Source organism: Natator depressus, chromosome 7 (assembly GCF_965152275.1).
Source record: "Natator depressus isolate rNatDep1 chromosome 7, rNatDep2.hap1, whole genome shotgun sequence".
Classification (NCBI taxonomy): domain Eukaryota; kingdom Metazoa; phylum Chordata; order Testudines; family Cheloniidae; genus Natator; species Natator depressus.
In genome coordinates this window covers 91,363,269-91,387,119 of record NC_134240.1, presented here as the reverse complement: position 1 = coordinate 91,387,119, position 23,851 = coordinate 91,363,269, and the positions used below count along the sequence as shown (strand labels likewise).

At 37.5% G+C, this 23,851-nt stretch overlaps 1 protein-coding gene across 2 annotated transcripts in view; it reads right to left on the bottom strand.

The window, feature by feature from the left end:
* Positions 1-1,174: 1,174 nt before the first annotated feature.
* Positions 1,175-23,851, bottom strand: part of HECTD2 (HECT domain E3 ubiquitin protein ligase 2) — a 73,355-nt gene continuing 50,678 nt past the window's right edge. The window contains exons 13-23 of one of the 2 annotated variants that reach the window (XM_074959058.1): positions 23,656-23,788; positions 22,759-22,847; positions 21,128-21,286; positions 18,859-18,933; positions 17,879-17,966; positions 17,511-17,617; positions 11,746-11,861; positions 10,738-10,881; positions 6,323-6,426; positions 3,406-3,537; positions 1,175-1,481 (exon numbers count right to left, since the gene is read on the bottom strand). In XM_074959058.1, the coding sequence (XP_074815159.1) occupies positions 3,494-3,537; positions 6,323-6,426; positions 10,738-10,881; positions 11,746-11,861; positions 17,511-17,617; positions 17,879-17,966; positions 18,859-18,933; positions 21,128-21,286; positions 22,759-22,847; positions 23,656-23,788 (1,059 nt within the window). In that variant the 3' untranslated portion in view covers positions 1,175-1,481; positions 3,406-3,493. Of the gene's footprint in view, positions 1,482-3,405; positions 3,538-3,835; positions 6,427-10,737; positions 10,882-11,745; positions 11,862-17,510; positions 17,618-17,878; positions 17,967-18,858; positions 18,934-21,127; positions 21,287-22,758; positions 22,848-23,655; positions 23,789-23,851 lie in introns of those variants that run through there. The other variant, XM_074959059.1, reaches the window with a different exon arrangement.

Here is a 23,851-nt window from a genome sequence, read left to right as displayed (position 1 = left end):
ATTTACCCCAACTTCATCAAACTTGTGCTCTAGCACAAAACTTTAATAACTGACCTCATTAATGTTAAGGCAGAATAACTTCTCATTTGTATGCTACAGGTGACAGATGTGGCAATAAGTTGATAGAGGAGCCTGTTAAAATGCTGTTAAGATTTTGTGCAAGAGCACAAGTTTGAATCTGGGGGTGTGTGGCTTTTAGTTATCAGATTAGATTATAGTCATAGTTTAGAGTCAAAGTACTATATATACACAAGATGACCTTAGACAAAGTCTGGTCACATCTCTACGTGATCTGGCACCACTTTCTTAGGGAGGAAATATTTGGCAGGAAAATGAAAAGAGACTCCATTTGTTTATGCCACTCACTACAAATTTCTAAACATAGAAATCAATAACACTAGAAACTAGCTATGTAAGAAAGTACTGATTTATAAGGGTGCAGCATCCAAGCATCAAGAAATGCAACTGAACTATTAATCTGTACATTTTTATAGAATTTTGTTTCTCTCATTTGTAGCGTCTTACCAAATTCACGGCCATGAAAAATGCCTCATGGACCGTGAAATCTTATCCTTCTGTGATATCTGGCTATTGTAGGGAAGGGGCAGGGCTGGGGGGTACCGTGCACCAGGCTCCAGCTGCTAGTCCCAGCCCAGCGGTTGGCCGTGAGGCTGGCCCTGCCCCCCACAACTGACAACACCCTCATGCCCCGCAACCATCATTTCTGCGCTAATACTGGCGGTGGTGTTGGCTTTACAGCTGGGCACTGCCCAGATCTGAAGGCAGTGCCCCTGCCAGCAGTGGTGCAGAAGTAAGGGTGGCAATCCCACAACCCCCCTATAATAGCTTTGTGACCCCCTCCATGATCCTCTTTTGAGTCGTGACCCCCATGATTACAACACTGTGAAATTTCAGATGTAAACATGTGAAACCGTGAAATTGACTATTTTAAAAATCCTATGACTGTGAAATTGACCAAAATAGGTCATGAATTTGGCAGGGCCCTGCTCATTTGTATAAAATTAGATACAATATACTCTGTAATTATTATTTAACATTAGTATTGCAGTAGTTCCCAAAGCCTCTTTTTGCTAGGTGATACCCAAACACACAGTAAAGGGTTTGCTTACAAAAACAGACCACTCCTTCATCTTCTCCACTTCGCTCCCTCCCATACAAACGTTGTAGAACGAGATATTTTTCAATCAAACATTTTCTATTGCTATGAACATCTTGGCTATATTAGTAACTATTACACTGTAACACAATCATCTTACCATCTTCCTTTTATAGTCTTTAGTTAAAGCCATTGTATTTAAATCAGTCGAAGTAAAAGAGCTTGAGTTAGCAACTGGAACGCTGTGTCTCCTGTGGGGTACTCTTCTGTTAACCACTGTGGGAAGTTCCAAGTCAGTAAGTGGTGCATGATCCCCTGCTGTGCATGGTGCAAATCTCCATCCTGTTACCACTTGGTCTGGAGACTAAAAATTGTTAAGAGCTTAGAATTTTCACCAAACAAACATCATGAAAATGAGATCCAGGAGAGAGAATCCTGGTGGATTGGTCAGATAGTTATTCAAAAGGCACCAACAGAAAAGGAGAAACCATCTTGGAAAACAAATGTCTAAATCACTAACATGTCCTTATGGAAAATCTGGCAGAGATTCTTGCAGGGGGAAAACCCCCCAGCAAGAACAAAACCCTATGCTCCTACATTCTCCTGGCCAGAAGATCAGTTTTAAGAGTCAAAATCCCTCAGAACTTCTTCAGGTGTTTAGAAGGAGATTCTGAGAGTGCATTTAGAACCACTGAGCTAGAACAGAGATTCTATTCTTCCTTAGCTTTAATAATAACCCAGCCAACCAAAAAATCTCACCACTTCTTGATCAGAAGCCACAGAAGAATGCTCCGTTTTGCTTTTAAAGCCCCACTAGCATCAATTTGGACCTAAAGAGAGCCCATATTCAGGCTAGAGTGTTAAAAAAATCACATTTTTAAAGGATTTAAATTGATGCTGTTAAGGAACCCAGATTAACATACAGGGAATGTAGACTACTTATGTGCAAATAGCTGTAAAATCCTCCTTAATGAGTCTCACTTCATAAACCAGGCCAACTAACATATTTGATCACAGTATTCATGGTGGACTGGATCTTAGGCCATAATGTCCCATTTGAAGGGAAGAATTAAAGAATGATCTAGGCAGAGATTCAGTCAGTCTCATAACCAAAGCATCATTGGCTATCAGGAAGACTCGACTAATTGTTTGCTCATTTGATGGGGAGGTAGAACAGAAGATATCCTGGGTGAAACTTCCAAAAAGAGAACACCCGTATTCCTAATGATAATGAAAACTAATGATTCTGGAGAAGATGACATTTGTCTTTATGTTTGACCATAAAGCCATCAGACTCATCTGAGGACTCCATTTGTGGCAAATTAGGAGGAATGCTGACTGGTGCATTTCCTTCCCTTGATTAGTTCTAGAAGTCTGTCTGCTCTGGAGTTCAGAACCCCTGGTAACATGGATGACCACGGGGAATACGTAAAACTCATTTTTGCTGAAAAGAGGATTTGGCTGCCATGCTCTTACATTGTGCTCCCTGACCTACTGATTATGATACTGGAGAGACAAGGGGCAGGTGAAGTAATATCTGTGATGGGACCAACCTCACCCATCTTGTCTCTCTAAATTCTTGGGGCCAACACAGTTACAAATGGTTATATGCTACTGTCTGTTTGAATTTTTCCTGTCTAGAACTTTGGATCCTAGCTGAAGTGGTAAATTGCCTACCAGCTGCACTATCTAGCCAACTGATCAGGAGAATCTTCTCTGTCAGCAGCCAGCAGTCCTAGATTACAAGGTGGCCTAAGTGTCTATTTCTACCAGGCTCATGTCCATAGTGAGTACTGTTATTATAATAAATGTGGTACCATCAATTGAGAGGATCTAAAAGTGACCAGTGGTGAAGATTAACAACCTGCATTCACCAGATGAAAGACTCAGTGAGAGGGCTGAGAAGCCAAATTTGGCAAGGTAAATGAAAGCAGGTGCAGGATACTAGGGCAAGTCATCTGACAGAGTGATGTCAGAAGAGAATTGCTCCCCCCCATCTCCATTTGCTGGAAGTAGGATTTATACCTAGCGGCTGAGCTTCATGAAGAAACAGCATATTTAGAAAATAAAACATTTCTTCATTGAATACAGACCTAAAAGTTAAGTCACTCTAATATTTATAATAAATAGTTCAGATATTGGTCCCTTATGTCCCCTGTGTGCCACTCAAGTAGTGCAAAGGGGAAGGAAAGATGGCTTTAACAGCTGGCTGGAGATTATGCCTGCATAGGGGAATCCTCAGGCAGCGCAAAGGCAGAGAACCTAGTTCTATGGTTCTTGCTCCTTACCCTTATCTCCCCCTCTGGTTTAGGAGTCATTGTGGGACTGAGAGGAGATATGGCTGGAGCATGATAACATCTGAGCCAGTTTCTATCATCACAAATTAGAACAGCCCTGAAGCTGAGGGATCAGGATTGTTCCTGGAAATAAAGAGAAATAGGTCCAGGATCAACACTATTTTACATTCTTGTGTTTCTAGCATGGTATGCATTGCAACATCGGTAGTTCAAGACAGAATATAGAATATTATTTTAGAGCTTTTTGGTGGGTACCTCTGTATTAGTAAGTCAAGATTTCTTATTCATTGAAACATGCAGAGATTTAATAGAAGATTATGAACTGCTAGTGCAAAGAAAATGTTTCAATGGAAAAAATACTGCACTTAAATAGGTCAGACTTGGAAATTGAAACGTGTTTGATTTAATGACTACACAATTTCAATACATAAAAATAGGTACCCAGTAATGAACAAATGTATACAAACCAGATTTCCTTAGGTAATGTACAAAACAATTGTAGAGAGAAAAAGGGGGGCGAGGGAGGAGGAGGAAGGTTTTGTTGGATTACATTGCAAGACAAAAAACAAAATGTAGTTGAGCAAACAATGTTAAATGAGGAGATCAGAGGCTTATTTCATAAATACTGTGCAATGCTTTCATTTAACAAATACAAAAATTACAATTATTTAACTTAATGTCAGGAAATATAAAATGTAATTCAATGACAGTTCTCTAATTTATTTAAAAATGGATGCAAATATAATAGCTTTTAAAATTTTGAGGTAATATTACACAGTAAACCCAAAAAGCTTTTAATAATTAAAACTAACCCAAGGCAAAGTGCAATTTTATGATAAAAGATTAAAATGTAAAGCTTTTATCTTAATGATAGGCAGAAACAATGCTTCAGTTATTAAATGTGGGCTTGAGTCATAAAAATATTGACATGTGCATTTTTACATGAGAAACTGTAGAGCTATTAATTCATAAACAAAAATGCATAAGACAACTTTCCATGAATCATCCCCTCTAGAAACAAAAATTTTGCTTCCAGTTTACTTAATAAAAATATACATAATTCTGACTTCTAAAATACACCCACATTTTTGTGCTTATTAGTATTTTACCCATTTTAAATGTCTTTTTAGTTCAGGCAGTACAGTGGTGAAGCAGTGTGGTTTGTGTAACTGATTCACTTTACATTTTCAGATTAAAAATATAATTCGAGAGTGGTATTTTTAAAAGCAACAATTACTGGCCTAAATATGCTTCCACTGAAGTCAATGGTAGTTTTACCACTCACTTAAAGAGGAGCTGAGTTAGGCCAATGCTGAATGCTTTCAAAAATCCTACCACTAATCTCTATTCCTAATAAAATAAAAATGGAAAACCATCACTACCTTCTTTAAGGATCAGAACAGAATGAAATGTGTAATTATTTACTAAAGGATTAATGGCATTAAGGTTACAGAGTAGCCAGATTAGTTTACTAACCAACGTAGAAATCTGCTGGTTGTGTGTAAGTAGTATAGAAAGGAAGAAATAGCCAGAATAAGAAAAGTATCAGAAAAATTACTATATATTTTGTTATTGCAAATAAGTTCCACTGCAAAATCTATAGAACATACAGTAGGTATTACTTGATGTAAAAAAATACAATATACTATACTGTATGCTGCTACTGTCTCAGGTTGTGAATAAAAATGGACTTGTAATTATGCCTGCATTTTACAACCAGTTTCTTCCTCAGCTCCAAATTTGCTAAAACTTTCAGACAAGAATATCTTTACATTTACTTTATTAGTGTGCAGTGAAAAAACCAAAACATTGTCTAAATACCGACCTTCAAGTTAAATGAAAGATACAGCATTTTGATATGTTCTTGTATTCACTTTTGTCATAGCTTACTCTAATAAACTTTTAGTAAAAGATTTCTAGCATAAAGTTGTTGATCAAATGACAGCATTGTACACAAGTTAAAATTTTAATATTTTTCCATGTGATGTGGATATCATTTATTTCTGAAGTGATTCAAAGAGATTTAGAATTTACCTGTCAACATCCAATTTCTTTAAGTAAGCCATGGTTACAAAACTACAATATCTACAGCCAAACTGATTAGTTTGCTGCCAATTTCATAAGATTTACATGCAGGTTGTTTAATACTTAAAGTTTGTCCTTGAGTCCAGTTATACTGAAAATAGTACTTTTAACATTCCTGTACAAATCAATTTTGTTGATCTGTAAAAGCTGAATATATAACATCTAAAACTGTGTATTTGTAAAAATAAATCTTTAGCAATTAATGGCACTATCAAAATTCTATTTTTCCACAGGCAGTTATTTACATGCTTTTTAAATATCCTGCTTAATTATTTGATAACGAAAGCCAGAACATTAAAACTGTATACATTTTATCTAGGCTATAATTGCTTTGTGTCTCAATATGAAAATATGGCCCCGTGTCTCACATGAATGGCAGTTATACACTTTGCTACTGCGTGTATTAATTGAAGACATTCTGCCACTCGGCTTATCTAATCAATAAATCTTTTATGTTTCCTTTCCCAGTGGAACATGCATCCGGATGTAAATTATGATTAATTATAAAGTGCTCCAAGAATAATCAGACACAAAACTGTAACCTGGAATTTGTCACCTCTGGCAGCTTTCTTCTGTCAAGTAATGCAGCATTCTGTATTTTATGAAAATTACTTTGTGAAAAAAAAAGCAGTAAATGTATTGCCATACAGCAAAAACAAATGCACTTTGCATTTAACTAAAAAAATCATGTTTTAAATTGGATAAGACTGCCACAGTATCAAGAGACTGAAACATGAAAAGCTTAAAGGCACAATAAGAGGAAAGTGAGTGCTACATAAAAAATCCTGTATTTTAAATCTTTCAAATTATTCTAGACCAAAACCTTCTGCATTTGAAATTCCAATGATCAGCTTCTGCTTCAGTTCTTTTTTGCTCTTGTAAGGAGGGAGGCAAAGCTGGTTGAAGCAGGTGTGGGCCACAGGTAACCTAAAAATATTTAAAAAAATAATGCACCATTTGTTTTTAACATAAATTTTATAGCATTAGGATATTACCTGTATTGTTTTAATTTACGTGCATTATTTTTAAAAAACCCACACGAAGAAAGTGTTACTTACCTCACAGTAACTGGGGTTCAACATGTGTTGTTCATATGTATTCTATGGTTAGTGCACATGTGCCCCATGCCGAGTTTGGATTCTTTTTGGCCAGCGGTGTCCTTGTGACTCCCACCTCAGTGCACAAAAGGTGAGGAAACCCCAACTAACCCTCAGACTCTTTGCCAATACAGAATCCAGGTATTATGAGACTCTGTAGTAGTGAGGAAGGTGGGCTGTGGAATATAAATGGCTAACACATCTTGAAGAACCACAGTTACTTTAAGGTAAGTAACAGTTTTCTTTTAGGTTAGTTGTCCATATATATTCCATTGTTGGTGACTCACAAGCAGTGACCTATATCACAGGAGGTGGGTGCTTGGAGTCTAACAATAAGATAGCTCTGCCAAAAGGAGCATCAGATGTTGATGCTTCATCTGTGGAGTAATGTTTGGTAAAATGTATGCATGGAATTCCAAAGTTGCTTCCCTACATATTTCTAGTATCTTCTTAATGCTTCTTAAAAAGCTGTAGAAGCTGCTTAAGCCCTGGCGGAGTAACCTATAATTCTTTCTTGTTGGCATATGGCTTGGGAATGAACACAGGCAGGTGTATTACTTGGTTGAATGGAAGTCAGAGACTACCTTTAGCAACACCTTTGGGTGAGGCCTCATTGAAATATTGTATTTGGAGGTTCTGCAGTGAGCATATGCATTTTTTCAACCTTGATAGCTGCTGTTATTGCAATCTGGAAGGCTGTTTTGATGGACAAGAGGGAATGTGTAGCTAGGGGCTCAAAGGGATGGGGGAGGGAAGACCCATCAAACCTGTCAGCACGAGGTTAAGATCCCAAGGAAGAGGAGGGTCCCTGACTGGGAGATATACCCTTATAAGGCTCTTCAGGAATCTACCTACTGTGAGGTGTGAGAATACTGATTAGCTCCGAATCATATGGGAAGATGGAAAGCTGAAATGGCTGTTAGGTGAACCTTAAGGAATTCAGAACTGTCTAAAAGCTCCCTAAATGACAGGAGGTATTTTAGTATTATATGCAACTAGACTTCCTGAGAAGTGCAGGGACCTTGCGTCTGAAGATTGTCTAGGTGGGCTCCCCACCCTAGACTGGAGGCATCTGTGACCAAGGCTTTCAATAGCAATGGCGGATAAAATGATGATGCAGCAGAAGCTGATGGTTTCCTTGTTTGGAATCTCTGATACTTCTCAGATGGGCTCTGCTGTGCGTGAGGGATGGTTGCCAGGGTGCTGGTAAGAATATTGAACAGGGAGCCATGAGAGTGAGTATGACTGCTGGGGTCCTGGTACGGATATTGAACCATGGGGGTCAAGGCATAGTGTCTCTCCTAGAATTTTGGGCTTTAGATGGTAGCAATGCGCTCTAGAATCCTTTTCTGGTGTGTAGGGATCAAAGGACTCCAGGGAATGAGATGGTCACCCCAACCTGCTATTGTCTGAATGAGAGGAGGAGAAAAACTACTACTCTTTTAATGGAGGAGCAGTACCAGCTCAGGTGCTAGGCAAGCCTTTAGTATGTTGTCTACCTGGTACCACAGATGTGCTCAGTACTGAAGAGACAGAGTAGTGGTTGGTACTTCAGAAGGAAGTTAGATGAACAACAACAATGGTACTGCAGAGGGTGTGAGGTCTGTTGACGCTGCAAAGGGTCTTGGTACTGAGCACGGTGGTACCAAGTGAATGGAAGAGACTGGTACCAGCAGCCTCAGTGACAAGTCAGTTCTGGATGATATATGATGCTTTGTGGGAGCTGGCACTAGGATATGGTGACTGGTGTGGACTGGGTGCCAGAGAGATACCCACTCATTTGAACTACCCTTCTCAGTAGCAGAATGAGAGGACCTAGTGAGGGGGCACCTAGATCTGTGGCCCTTAGAGGTGCAATGCTCCTTTCTCCCCCAACCTCAGATATTTTACCAGCCAGAGAGGAAGGTCCCTTAGACATGTGCCTCAGAGAGTAGATCGAAGAGCAGACTGGAGCACTTTTGGAAGAGGACTGTTCAGGAATTTCATGTCCAGCCACTCCAATATCTGAAGAGGCACAGACCTCTCTAGTAAAAGAAGCTTCTTGAGAGTCTCTCTTCCCTTTGGTGTTTGCTTCAAGAATGATTTGCAAAATGGCACCTCTCTCAGGAACGTGCCCCTTTGCTAAGGCATAAACACCCGTATACCCATCATTAAGTGGTGTTACTGCCTCACAAGGACAATTCTTAAATCGTGGAAATTTCTATTCTGCTATAAGGACTAACCCTGGTTCCAGATGAAGTCGTTTAGAAAAATTTTTTTGTTTTCAAAGAGAAAGGAAATGCTAAGTAAAAAGCTAATCCTAACATGAAGGTATTTACAAACAACAGAATGGGCACAGTGATCAAGAGGCTCAGCCACTGTTGAAGTTTCAACTTGTAGCCATGGGCACTGAGAAGAAACTGAAGGATGGGTAGGGTTTCCCTACCCTTAAACACATAGGTGGGGAGGCACAAGGACACTAAGAGCACAGGCATGGCCCCATATGGATATTGGTAGCCAAAAGAATCCAAAAATCAAGTGCAGGGGCTGCACATGCACCAGTAATGGAATATGTATGGAATTACAGTTCAGCTCAGTTTGAGGTATGAAACTGACTGGACATATTGGCAAATTTCCAAAGCTAGATGTCTAAAGTTAAGTTTCTAAATTCATATTTGGGGTGGGATTTTCAAATGCTCTCAGAAGTGGCATAACTTTCTTTGAAAAATCACAGCCTTTAGGCCATTGAAGGCCGGGCTACAGATGTCTACAAGCATTGAGAATCCATGCATTTCACTAAAATCAACAGGAGCTGCGGGTGCTCAGCATCTTTAAAACTCAGGCCACTTTCACTACGAGGTACATATCCAATGAATGTAGGAGTTTAATATTGGGCACTCAGATTTGAAAATTTTGGCCATTACTACAGCCTGGATCTTGTAATATGATCCATGCAGGTGGATCCTTATGCTTATGAAGAGGCACATGGAAGCCAATACGGCTCTGCATGGGTGCAAGAATCTGACTGCAAAGATGACACTGTAGGAATAGGGCCTACATTATTTTAACATACACCTTTATTTAAAAGCTACTACTCCATTTTTAAATTGTGCCACTGCACCAGACAACAGGAAGATGTGTTCCGTGTACCCAAATATATGTAAGATCACATACAATTTTGAGAATTTAAAAATGGGACCAAGTTAAGAACAGATTAGCAGTCAGCTCTCAATTTTCTTGCCTTGATATTCCTTTAACATATTACTGGATTCATGAGTCAGTTGATCTAAAAATCAGTAGAAGCATTATAATATTATGATAAGGCCAATTACAATAAATGAATTTTTGAAAAAAGATCTCATGTACTGTACTTATTTCAAATCTATGATTACTTGTGATGCTGAAGACTTGACAATGCAAAGTGGAACCAGGAATTTCTGGTGATAGTAAGCTTCTTTATATAGCTCTCCAAATTAACTGAGCTGAATTTCTCCTAACCTTCTGGAGAAAACAGCCATCCAAAAAACTAGCTTGCTAGTAAGGAATGAGAAACTTCCCGCATGAGTTCAAAAGGATATAAAAGGTTCCAGCAGAGCACACAAATATTTAACCTTTAATTTCATGTTACAGACTCTCTTGTTTCACCTACAGAGAAGAACCTCTGGACCATCTGTCCATTTACTCGATAGAAATCCCAAAGCAATGGTCAGTCTGTTCAGGGCTCATGCTAAAAAGCTTGATTCAGATCAGCTGTAAGAAACAAGAGCATCCTGCCAGCTGCGGAGACTGGTATCCATAGTGATGAACACCCAAATGGATCCAGCAGGACTCCTGGTAAATATGGTAGTTTATTTTTCACCAGCTCAGCCCCAGTCAAGGACTAAAGCAAATTGCTTCTCTGAATTGAAGCATAAGGACCACTTGTATTAAAAAGCAGAAACTGGACTTCAGAGTTACACATTGCTTAGAGAGCTAGCTCTGTATTAGGTGAACATCTGCTAAATTTGTGTAATCAATACCTGGTTTTAATAATATTTGTAAACCAAGCTAAAGGAACTAATATAGTTTCTCAATCAGTTTGCTTTTTCTTTATAGTACATACACAAATTACAGTAAGACTCTTCTGTTAAAATATTTAAGAATACAACTGAAAATTATTTACCAGTTAGTGGACGTTTCACTCTTTGAAATCTTGAAATTCAAATCAGCCATCCCTCCCACAGGTACTCTGTCACTTCCTGTAGTAAAATGCAGCAGCTTCTTTTGGAGATCAAGAGGAAATCCAAGTACTACCTCCCAAAAGTATCTACAGGATTCATTAGGGAAGGGGAGAGTTAATATCTTGATAAAAGCAATGTAAAGTTATCACTACACCCTAGGCTCAGATATTGTCACTTAATACAAAAATTCCCATAAATATATAGTTAACTGGTGAACTTAAAAGCAAAAAGTATTTATGTACATTTTCAAACACTGTGTTATCAAAAATGTGCTAATGACACTCCTCTATACAACTCCTCCCCCCCACCATTATTTGGAGCCAGATTTTATAACTGGCATAGTGAGGCAAAGGGAAGAGATGTTTTGGCTGAGCTATAGATTACATGCCTGTATCTTACAAACCCTTATTTTTCAAATGTTGGTTTAGTTAAAGATACATATTTACATTTCTGTCTGAAACGTTATTTAAAACCTATTAGTTACAAGAAATGCCAAGGGTTACTAGGTATTACAGAAAGATCAGATGGAAATATTTTCTTCTCAATTTTTTATGCATTTTATATTTTGTGTATAGACAGTTGCCCCAGTTTGTGTGGCTCTTTCACACATCATCATCATCAAAGAGAGATAACATTTTAAAATATAGGAAAATAGTGTAAAACCACACAGTAGCTTGGTGTAGTACCTGAAACTGACTAGACTTAAACCAATTGTGTCCTTTTAAAGACACTTGGCATAGCTAAGGAGGTTCAACTAATATAACTTTTCCTACTAAAGGAAATAAGACTACAGTATTTTAATGTCATTTTGAGATAACCTTTTTAAAACTAAACTTATATCTTACTACTTCATGACTATATTGAAATTCGGATTTTAATTGCTCCCATTAGTGCATCAGTCTATACTGTTCTTCTATCTGAATATTAAGAAGATCAAAAATTAAGTCTACCGTATAGTGAGATCAGTTTTCAGGTAGCCATCATACTGGGTGTTTCTCTGTAGAGCATACATATCCAGTTCAGGGCTTCCACAAACAAGAATTTCAACCTCTTCTGGACGAAGTAGCTGCCAAAAAGTCATAACATTTGCTGGCAGAACACTTTTTTAAAAGATATATAATGATGCTAATACGATTCAGACTAAGAATTGAAAAATTAAATTGCAGATGTTTTGTTATGTATTGTAGACAAAGTATGTTATTTTCTTAAGAACATTTTTCATGGATAAAAGTTGATATGTGAACTCCAGTATTTACTATTTTGCAGGAAGATCAATTCCTCAGCGCTTAATTTTAAAATCCTGTACTAACAAGCAAGATAAATGTGGGTAATATCCATTAGTGTGTTGTTATTACTGTTACCTTTATTCCCCTTTCCTCCTAATGTTTACACTTACTTACTTAGAGTCAGAGATTTAGGCCACTGAGTCTGACCTCCTACACATCCACAGGCCCTAAACTGAACCCAATTACCCTGTACTGAGCCCAACACCAGTAAACTATTGTATGCCACAGCCAGAGAACAGGAAGGAGTGAGTAGCACTAATACTCAAGGCCTCTGCGATGGCAGGGAATTGATTAGGTTAGATATGCTCAGATGATTCTAACAATCGACATGCATGCCATGCTGCAGAGTGAGGCAAAACTCCCCACGATTCCCGCCAATCTAACCTGGGGACATTCATTCCTGAAAACAGAAACGGTGATCAGTATGACACTCAGCATGTGAGAAAGACTCACCAGCCAAGCATCTGAGAAGGAATTCCATTTATGCCTCATAGCATTGGCCCATCCTGTCAAGTGTCCTATCTCATACTTCAGAGGAAGGAAGAAAAAAAATACAGAATACACCTCTGGGCCACTATGCCCAACCCCCCTGTCACAGCATGTAACCCCATCATACAATCCCACTCATAAATTTATCAAGTTCTATCTTAGAATTAGATTGCTTGCCCAATCTACTCCTATTGGGAAGTTCCTCTGATGGTTAGCAACTTTCTAATTTCTGAGCCTTAATTTGTTCATGGACAATTTATACTCATTTGTTCCTCTGTCAACATTTTCCTTTAACTTAACTAGCTCTTCTCCCTCTTTGGTGTTTACCTCCTTGATATAGTTGTGCACACTCACATCCTCCACTCAGCCTTCATTTTGCTAGGCTAAAGAAACTAAGTTCTTTCAGCCTCCTCTCATAAGATAGGCCCCACATGCACTAATTGTCCTAGTAACCCTTCTCTGCACCTGTTCCAGTCTGAATATATCTTTCTTGAACATGGGTGAACAGAACTGTATGCAGTATTCCAGGTGAAGTCTTACCACTGCCTTGTACAATAGTGTTAATATTTCCCAATCTCTACTAGAAATACCTCTCCTGATACATCTTAGGATCACATTTACCTTTTTCACAACTGCCTCTCACTGATAGCCATAGCCATCCTGGGATGAACCTACACACCCAGGTCTCTCTCCTCTTCTGTTGCCTCCAAAGGCTGAGCCCCAGCTTGTAGTAGAAATTGGTATTATAATTCCCCAAGTGTACGTCTTTGAACTTGATATTATTAAATTTCATCTAATTTCTATTACCCCAGTCCTCTAGGTCATCTGGTTCTTTCTGTATAATATTCCAATGCTCCAGGTGTTGAGAATGGAGTCTTCACCCTGAAAACGCTACTAGTTTTAAATCTCTCCCCCTTCTTCCTGAAGTACTAGTGTGGTGCCTGCAAATGTAGGGAGCAGGGAACAAGTACGTATGAACCTGTGACACCTTAATTTCAGCACCCGAAAAGCTCCCAATCAATCAGAAGCTAGACCTTGGAGCAATTCATTGACATGCTGTTCGTCAGATTAGGAGCCACACTACCATAAAGCCGGTTCCAAGCCACCTTAATAGGCTCTTCCCTGTCCAGGAAGGAATTAACTGTCCCAGTGACCAGAGGGCCTTCTGTTGCAATCTCACCAAATTCACTGCTTTCTGGTCAGTAAATGGGAAAGATACTCCTTGATTGGGATTTCTGGTTGTCAATCATATTCAATCTCCACTGATACCGTAAAACCCGTATAACCAAACCCATTAACTAAAATCCTTTTTCTGTGCTTAAGTTAAACTTTATTGAGTAAGAAAATAAAGGAAGGCATGTACTCAGTAATGAAATGTGTATAATTTAACTCCTTTAACCTAATACAGATGTCAAGGGACTCCTGGCACTAACAGAGGATACTTATTACTATAGAAGTATGATATAATGAACAAGATTGGATAATTGATAAAGGGTGCTTACAATCCAGTTATGTTCTGTGATTAATAAGAGGTATTTGTGAATACAAATATTTTCTGTAATTTATAAAAAATGACACATTCAAAGATGTTTTTAACTCCTTTGGAAATGCTTGCTGGAACAGATGTTCTTAATAACAATAACTGGGGTTAGAAATCCCTTTAGCGTATCAATCATGTAAATTAAAATACCATAAAAATTCCGTAAGTATTAATTTAAATAAATTAAAATATTAAAACAGAACACACACAATCAACTGTGGGAAAGTAGTTTTTCCCCTCCCAACAAATAAACGTTCTTTGTTCTAAACCAGTATATAAAAGGAATAAATTTTGAAAAGTTAGTTGGAAGTGAACAAGTTGCCATCTCAGTTATTTTTATATATTTAAAAAGAGAACAAGCTGCCATCTGATCATAATTTACAGAGGGTAGTAAAGTATTCTTTCTGTATTCTGTATCATACTGTATGAATCTTTAACTAATAAGCTCTAATTAAGTAATTCCAATTAAGACAATTGTCTACCATCTAGTGTTATTATTATTATTATAATATTTAAACATGCAACATTGCCCTGTGGCTACTTGCAAACTATGTGGCTGAACTATCAGGTTGCAGAAGTGGTGAAAAACTAATGGAGACTAAGCTCCAGTGTCAGCTCTTCTCCCTGCCAGTTTCTGATTGGCCCCATGGTTCATGAGAAAGGGAACTGATGTAGCAGCTGAAGAGGCCAGCAAAGACTGGAAGAGAGAAGAAGTGGTGCCGGAGAAGTTATCAGATTCCTGCCCCCACTGTAGGGATGATCCATAAGTGGGGGGCTGAAATTGAGGGACCCAGAATGGCTTTTAAGATGGCTATCTGGCTTTTCTTCATGTTCTCTTTGAGTAAAACTGTACCCATTATTTACTCCCCTGTAAGTACACAAGACTGCATGATCCTCACAACCCCCTCCCAACGATCCAACTAGAAATGGGGGAGGGGCAGAGGAGGGAAGCCACCAGTATATCTGCCATTAGTCCTCATTTGGCCAGAACAGGCTTGGCTTTAGAAAACCTGCCCAAGGTAACTCAGGTCCTGGTCAGCATCACAGGTGTGCATGACAGGCAACCACTCTTTCCTCTACTACCTGCTGGCATCTTTTCTCATTTGCACATACTGGGCTTCCAGTTCCGATCCTCTCTAATGGTCTAGAGATGTGTTCAGCTCAGTAAAGGGTTTAGTTTGGAGTCAGATTCTGCATGCACTGAAAAGAAGCAGTCAGCAGGGAGGAGGCACTGAGCAGCCACGAGGCACTTTTTGCAGCCAGAACAAGGTAGGTCACTAGGAAGAGGCAAGCCAGGAGAAAAGTGAGGGAGAAAAGGGACGTTTCAGGGGAAAAATGGGGAACAATATTATTTTCAAGGGATGGTTTTTCATGTCAGCCAGTGGTGTGGGGGTCTACTGAAGGATTTTATGTTCATTCTGCTGAGTTTTGGGTGACTTCTCTTTGCTTTTTCTCCCATTACTTTCTAAGATGAAAATAACCTAAAATTCACCAAAAATGCCCACAGAACTGTTTATTAACAGACCCTAGTAGTCCCACCCTTTGATTATAAGGATAGAATAAGAATAAGGATAGAGAGGGGAAGAGAATGGATTACACTAGGTGACACCACCTGGGCTATATCATGAGTAGGGTTGCCAACTTTGGTTGGATGAATTCCTGGAGGTTTAATCACATGACATTATCTTTAGTTAAAAATTAATCTTTAATTCCTGGAGACTCCAAGACAATCCTGGAGGGCTGGCAACCTTAATCATGAGAGACAGAGGGGCACCTCTGCAAACCTGCCACAGAAGAGGGGATCTAGCTCTGCACACCTGGGAATCACTGGCTTAAAACTAAAGACTAAAGTGAGGAAACAGAGGTTCCATTTGTGGTTTTATTACAGAATTGCAGTTTCTTAAGACAAGATTTTAAAAAATTGGTATATAAAGTTAAGGTTTCGAGTTCACATTTAGGCACCTAAATAAATGGCCTGATTTCCAAAAGAGATGAGCAGCCACTAAGTTTAGTGAATACTGCTGGGTGATAAGCACTTTTGAAAAACCAGGCCACACTGAATTCTAACTAATTCTAACTATCTAATTCTAAAAATCCTACCCATTAGAAAAAAAAAAATCTTGGCCTTAATCTGATGCAATTATCTGTCTATAGAAGGGGGATCATACTGGTTACTTACTAGCAGTATTGTGAGAGGAAATACATTAAATATCTTTAAAGATCTTTAAGATTCTCCAATGAAAACACTATTCTTTCCAACTCCGTAATATTGCAGAGTCCTAAATATTAATGCAATTATATAGTGTTTTTCTCAAATAGTTTTCTGGTCATAAGAACATAAGAATGGCCATATTGAGTCAGATCAAAGGTCCATCTAGCCCAATATCCTATCTTCCAACAGTGGCCAATGCCAGGTGCTTCAGAGGGAATGAACAGAACAGGTAATCATCAAGTGATGATCCATCCCCTGTCATCCATTCCCACTTTCTGGCAAACAAAGGCTAGGGATACTGTCTCTGCCCATCCTGGCTAATAGCTATTGATGGACCTATCCTCCATGAATTTATCTAGTTCTTTTCTAAACCCTGTTACAGTCTTGGTCTTTACAACATCCTCTGGCAAAGAGTTCCACAGGTTGACTGTGCATTGTGTGAAGAAATACTTCCTTTTGTTCATTTTAAACCTGCTGCCTATTAATTTCATTTGGTGACCCCTAGTTCTTGTGTTATGAGAAGGAGTAAATAACATTTCCTTATTTACTTTCTCTACACCCGTCATGATTTTATAGACCTTTATCATACCCCTCTCCCCTTACTTGTCTCTTTTCCAAGCTGACAAATCCTAGTCTTATTAATCTCTCCTCATATAGACGCTGTTCCATATCCCTAATAATTGTTGTTGCCCTTTTCTGAACCTTTTCCAATTCCAATATATATTTTTTGAGATGAGATGACCACATCTGCATGCAGTATTCAAGATGTGGGCATACCATGGATTTATATAGAGGCAATATGACATTTTCTGTCTTATTATCTATCCTTTTCTTAACGATTTCCAACATTCTGTTAGCTTTTTTGACTGCCGCAGCACACTTAGTTGATGTTTTCAGAGAACTATCCACAATGACTCCAAGATCTCTTTCTTGAGTGGTTATATTCAGCAAGGCCCATTGATCACAGTGGGACTACTCATATGCTTAAAATTAGGCATTTGCTTAAATATTTTGCTGAATCAGAGCCTCTCTGAACACTGAAAAAAGTCAGTTGAATTATTGAAGTTTATTTATCTAATTCAGATCAGTCATTTTCAATTCTTTGTCACAGATTTATAATAGAAGTAAACCAAACTTTAAGATAATATTAAATAAAGTTTACTATAAGACTTTTCATCTTATTCTTACCATCAATGCATATGAATCACAGACACTATGGAATCCATAATAAAAAGCTGCAAACTGTTTGTAGATTGATTTGTTGAGAATGAAGTCAACATAAAGCTGCACATATTCTAAAAAAAGAAAAAACATTTGATACCCTATTAGATATTAATAAAATTATTTCAGACTATCATTTATTGTATTATCTTAAACAGAGTTGAAATAATTTAAAACTTTTAAAATACATTTTACTTTACGTAGCATTATAAATAGAAAGTATATTAGCAAGTTCATTCTGAATTTTATTTTTACTACTCAGCTAAATAACAAAATCTATAGTTACAAGTGAAGTTTGGTGCATTGCAGTTGGCATATTTATATCTTTAGTGTACCTTTCCTATTCTGAGCCGTAACTGGAATTTTATCACCACCAGGCTTTAGGTTATAAGATTTTATGACTCCAAATTCTTCTTGAAAAACCTGGAGAAAGAGAGAAGATGGTATAGTACATGTAACACCTTTGGTCCATTATGGCAAATAAATCACTTATCAATAGTTTTGCATATTTCTGAGAGATTTTTAAAAATTATGCGTTATATTTTTTAGTATTTTTCTTAACAAACAAATACACTATTTAAAATGTGTTAGTTGTGTGGTAAGACTCAGATACCACGAAGGAGAAAGATGCAGAAAAGGATTTAGGAGATTAAATATATTAGAAGAAATAAACTCTCTTTTAATTGTAGGTCCCACAAAATTGAAAATAATTTTGGTTATAAAAATTCTCATACCAGCTGATGACAATATAATTCCCAGCTAAAGCAAAAAAGCCTTGAACTAGATTAACAAGCCTATGTCAGGCCTAACAACCGTTTTCAGGCTGTTGTAGGCCTAAACCCAAGCTTCCTTGGCTAAACTAAATCATTCCAGATTAGAGCAAGCCTCTGCTTAGTTTAAAACTCCCATGGCATACCAAATCTTTCATAACTGGATCAGGATTCTCTTTAAGCCAGTGTTCCAGACTGGAGTATATCAAATAGTTAGTGCAAGCACTTGCCAAAAACTAGCCCCCAGATTAGGTAAAGTCTTTCAAATTAGGTAGGTCTCTGCCTAAATCAGGCTTCCAGGCCAACTTCAATCCCAAATTTACTAAATCCTCCAAAGCTACAGCAAGCCTCTGTCTGGGCCAACCTTCCAGGCTAAACTGACTCTTTCAAAGCTAGGGCAAGCTTTATAGTTCTTTAACCCCAACCCCACTGAACTCCAGACAATCAGCAATCACTCTCTATCATGGACTACTCTACCTATGAATAAATCTCCTGAGATGGATCAATAATTACTATAAACTGTAGAGTCTGTGTTCCTACAGTACCTGGAAGGTTGAATAAAAGTCTTCTTCAACGTTGTCTTCATAGGATAGAAGCTCACTTAGTCCATGGGCCAACTCCTGGGGAGAAAAAATTACTAAATTAGCTACAATTCCACCTTGTCCTTTTAAAGTACAACAATTTACTACTGAGAAACACCTTGGGCAAAATTGCACATTAAAGCATACTATACATAAAGCAACCTGTTACTCCACATGTGCAGAAATTATTTTTCAACTACTAATAACTATATTTTGAATTTTTCCCCTCACCAGGCAAAGGAACTTATTTCCAATATGTTCATACTGAATTCATCTTTCAAACATCAGCTACAAATGGATCTAAAAAAACCCTGTTAGATTTTTTTTTTTTAAACAAATGGAAAAAAGGGAGATTTATCAGTAATTGTTCCCCAGATGTTACCTTTGAAAGAAAGGTACAACTAAACAAAGAGCTCATAGAGAAGGGGCTGCTTCTGTATTTTGCCTACCACCATTATATCACACTTATTCAAGTAGATTAAATTTAGTATCCAGGTCTGTAATAAGTGAGCTGGAGTCCCAGTGCCACAGAGACTAAACTCTTATTCTACCAGGGGAGTGACTGCTTGGAATGCTTGCATCCAGAACGTATGTATTTTGCAAATTTGTAGGGCTGCTACTTGAAGTTTAGTTTCCAGCTTTATGTTGTTTAAATAATCATGACACTCTTGACACTGGGGTCAAGATCAGATGCTAATATTGGGAGAGCAGCTCTTCAATTTAAAAAAAAAAAAGTACTCCTTTGACACCACTTGGTTCTGTTATTGTATGTTATCCTTCTACAGTGGGGATTCAGAGGCATTTTACTGAGGGAGAAATGTATTTCTCCCAAAATGCCCAAATAACTTTGATGAGCCTGAGTGAAAGGCTCAGTGTGTCCAGATGGTAACTAAATAACCCATTCCATGCCCATCTTATGCTTATGTAACTTCTCTTTGTGGCATGAAGACACCATAGGCCAGATTTACAAAGGTAAATAGGTACCTAAACATGCAGCTATGTGTTTACTGGAATTTACAAAAATATCTAAGTAGGTTAGGTACCTAGCTCTCACTCAAAGTCAATGGGAGTTAGGCACTTAACTCACAGAGTGCTTTTGTAAATCCCACTAGGCGCCTATCTGCATCTTTAGGCTCCTATGCACTTTTGTAAATCTACTATCTGGCCTGCGTATGTGTATCTGGAGGAATGCTTTGCCTCCCCCTTCCTCTTCAATATGACTGCAAGAGGAGCTATGACTCTCAGTATTCAAAAATGGAACCTACTGATAGATAAAGTGGTTTCTTGGCAGGAAAAATAAGATCTGAAGATCTTGTCTTCAATTTATGATCTGATGGTTTCTTTGTTGGAGAAGCTGGATCGAAAGATCATCTCTGATTTCAAAGTCGAAGATTCTGAGACTTCTGAAGAAAGGAGTTGAGCAGGTCAGACTTCAATCCAGGGGGGAAGTTTAAGACTGAGCTCATGCTTCTTACCCCTACCCTGGAATATGGTGCCACACAAAAAAATAATACTAATGCAAGTACCCATCAGCATACAAAGTGCCTTAATGATAGGGTAGCGACATCTTCCAACTGCACGGGGCACCTTTTTTTGATTCCCAAACTCTTTTTAGGATATGTCATCTTGTGCTGATGCAGATTTCAGAATATTCCTACTCAATTGTAGAAACTAACCCCACTACAATTATTAGAAATTAATCTGCCCATTACAAAACTTTTATGGGCTTTTTTAAACCATAGGAATGAAGACTGATAATGATCTAGCAGGTGGCTATAGAGGAACTGAGGTCAATTAAATGGCCGAGGCCATTTGTAACTTCATTGAGAATGCTTAGATCCAGAACTGACTCATGTACACCGTTGAGAGTTTTACTGCATCTAGTGATACCATGGATTGCAAAATATAGCACTGGTCTCTTAGAGTGGCGTTCTGCATAGTAAATTTCTTAGAAGTGAAGTTTCATGAGTTTGTGTGTAGTTTTACTTTTTTTAACTCCCATAACTTAAATGGCAGAAAGGAAAATTTTGTTCAATCTTTTACAAGCAAAAAATAAATAAATAAGATCTTCAAGAAGAGAGAAAATGGTGAGTGGTTTGGAAAGCATATAAAAAAGGGGCTTATAAAAAGAAATGTTTTGCAACATTTAAATGAAACAGAAGCACCCAAGCACCCATAAATGAAACCAATTATTTAAATAAACTATCCTTTAAAATACTGCTTTTTTACTTACTGGTATAATATGACACAGGTCATCTAATGAAACATCACTGATGCCTACAGGTGTGTTCTGATCACAGGGAACAATGGGAGGACTCAAAAGTTTCTTATAACAGCAAGGTGGGAAGCGAATATCCAGGGTGATACTGTTATACACGGCAAGTCCCATAAGCTATACATGTCAGATGTTAAGTAGAAAATCATATTCTTATTATTCTTTTTAAATCACTTTTGGAAGAATATTTTACACTGTTAGTAAGTATTTTGTAAGTATTAAACAAAACTGAAAAGCCAAGAAAATATGTTCCTTTTTCAACATTTCCATCATTCTTTTAAGAGTCTACTGTCTAATGTAAGAATTATTAAACTAAAAATATATTAACATGATCAAATAATGCACTTCTATTCAACACTTGAATTGCTTCATACTTAAGATTCTAATACAGCATGAAAGCATTTTTTGAACTACTATAATATGGAAAAAAAGTTAAAATGAAACTATAGATATGGGTATCTTTAATCTAAAAAATTCTACAGAGGTCTTAACATACCAATGATTCCATAAAAATTAAACACATTAAGACAAACTTATGCTGACAGTGTAGGTCACCAGCTGGCCTATTCAGGCATATTTGGTGGGACTGCACAACGATCCAGAGTTTTTGGGAACTATTAATGAGAAATCAGGTTGATTTTAGACATTTTTGTACAAATCAATATGATTACTGCTGTACCTGAGAAGTTAATTATCCATCAAGAGAAGCTGCCCGTCTTTTGTGGTTGTTACTGGTTACTGCCAGATTTGTTATTACATCCCATTAGTTTAACCTTCCTGTGCCAGGCAGCCAACTGGGTAAAGCATGGGATATTTTCCTTATACAAAGCTTAAATATAAGATCAGGCTATTGGTTTCCATTTACTAAATATGCCAGTTCTAATAAACAAATATATAAGCCATCCGATTTGCTGCCTATTCCACCAGGCTGTTTTTCTTTTTGTATTTAGCAGATTAAATCCTGTTTACTGTATGTATTCATTCTATTTGTAATGACTATACTGTTAAATGATTTTTTAAAAAAATTCAGTTTATTTATTGCTAATCATTTTGTTGACAAGTTATGTCATTTATAATAGCAGTGTGAGTAACCTATACTAGATTATATGTCAACTGGTTTAACAGTCAGCAAGAAATTACTTTTTTCAACCAAAGATTCAATTTTACAGATGAAACTTTATGGTCAATGAACTATTATTATAAAATAGATTTTAAACTGGTTACTAATAGGAGTTCCATACTTTAAAAAAAATCTAATTCTTAATTTCCTAACTTTGGAGTGCTTGATTTTCCTGACTTTACATTATTTTAATGTAGTTTTTTGTATGTAATGTATATGTATACATACACACAATATGTATTTTCCTTATTTTTAATTTTCCTACAAGAATCACTAGTCAGTGTATTCTGTTTAGCTCTTTAAAGCAAAAAAAAAAAGATCTTTTACTGAAAAATAAAAGCATAATAAAAACTAATTCTGATATTGTATATTTATACTTAATCAGAACTTCCTAGCTTTTTGTTTTTACATTTAGTAACTGATTAAAATACTATGCAGGTAGCACCTTCAAGTGGACAGCAAAGGATACAGCTCCAACCAATCGGAATTCAGAGTAGTTATCACATTTATAGCTGCTAAACCAGTGACAGTGTGAATCCTTGTGATATGTAAACATACCTGTGGAATGTAAAAATTATTTCACAACATTATTTATCTGCAATGAAAAAAATCCCCCCAAAGCATATATTTGTCTTACGCTTTCTTCATCCTTTTTTTAAGCTAACAGTGTATATCAGCTGTGTATATCAGTGAGTGCCTTCATTCTAGATACTTTCCTTCCTTTCCACAGCAGTACAGGTAGTTGTTTGGCAATCTTGAAGGATGCCGGCACATATTCACTGACACTAATGTCACAAGCTGTATTGCCATGTAAGGCATGGTTGTGGGCTGTCTCACAGAAATCACCAAACAATAGTGAAATTGACAATGTTAAAGTCAATTTGCTAAAGAATTGTATTTAAGATCCATATTTATGGAGCCAAAAATTAGAGTGTTAGAGTGAGTCAAAATTGCTGGAAAAAACAAGAGCAAAATATGTTCTAATAATGGTCTTGGGATATGTGATTTAGAAGTTGAGGAGACAGAGACCACTGGATAGCGCAATACTGACTACCATGTTCACAATTCTCAAGTTAGGAGCTGGCCCTCATGCAGGCAAGTCCCACATCTATACACAATTATTGTGCTTCGGCTTACAGACACTGAAGGTATGTTTACCCAGCAAAGAAAAACCTGTAGCTGGCCTTTGCCAGCCGACTCGGGCTTGGAGGGCTCAGGCTACGTGATCCAATAGAGAATATTAAAAAAAAGATCCAAGGTGGATGGGCTAAACATTTGAAAAACTAAAAATGCCTATCCATCCCTGTTTTTAATTAATCCTGTTTTTAATCTGTTAATCTTAAAGAAGTAAATTATGAGGACTCACCATAGTCTGGGTGAAAAATCTGGCGAATAAGGAGAAGAAACCATTCTTTTGTCAAGCCACCCATATCAAGACCAGCCTCCCCTACAAATGTAACTTTCAACTTTTTTTTCAAATCTGCCCTCTTCCGTGTCAGCTATTAAAAAATTAAAATTAAATAAATCAGAGACTCACAACATATTTAATATTACAGAACTTC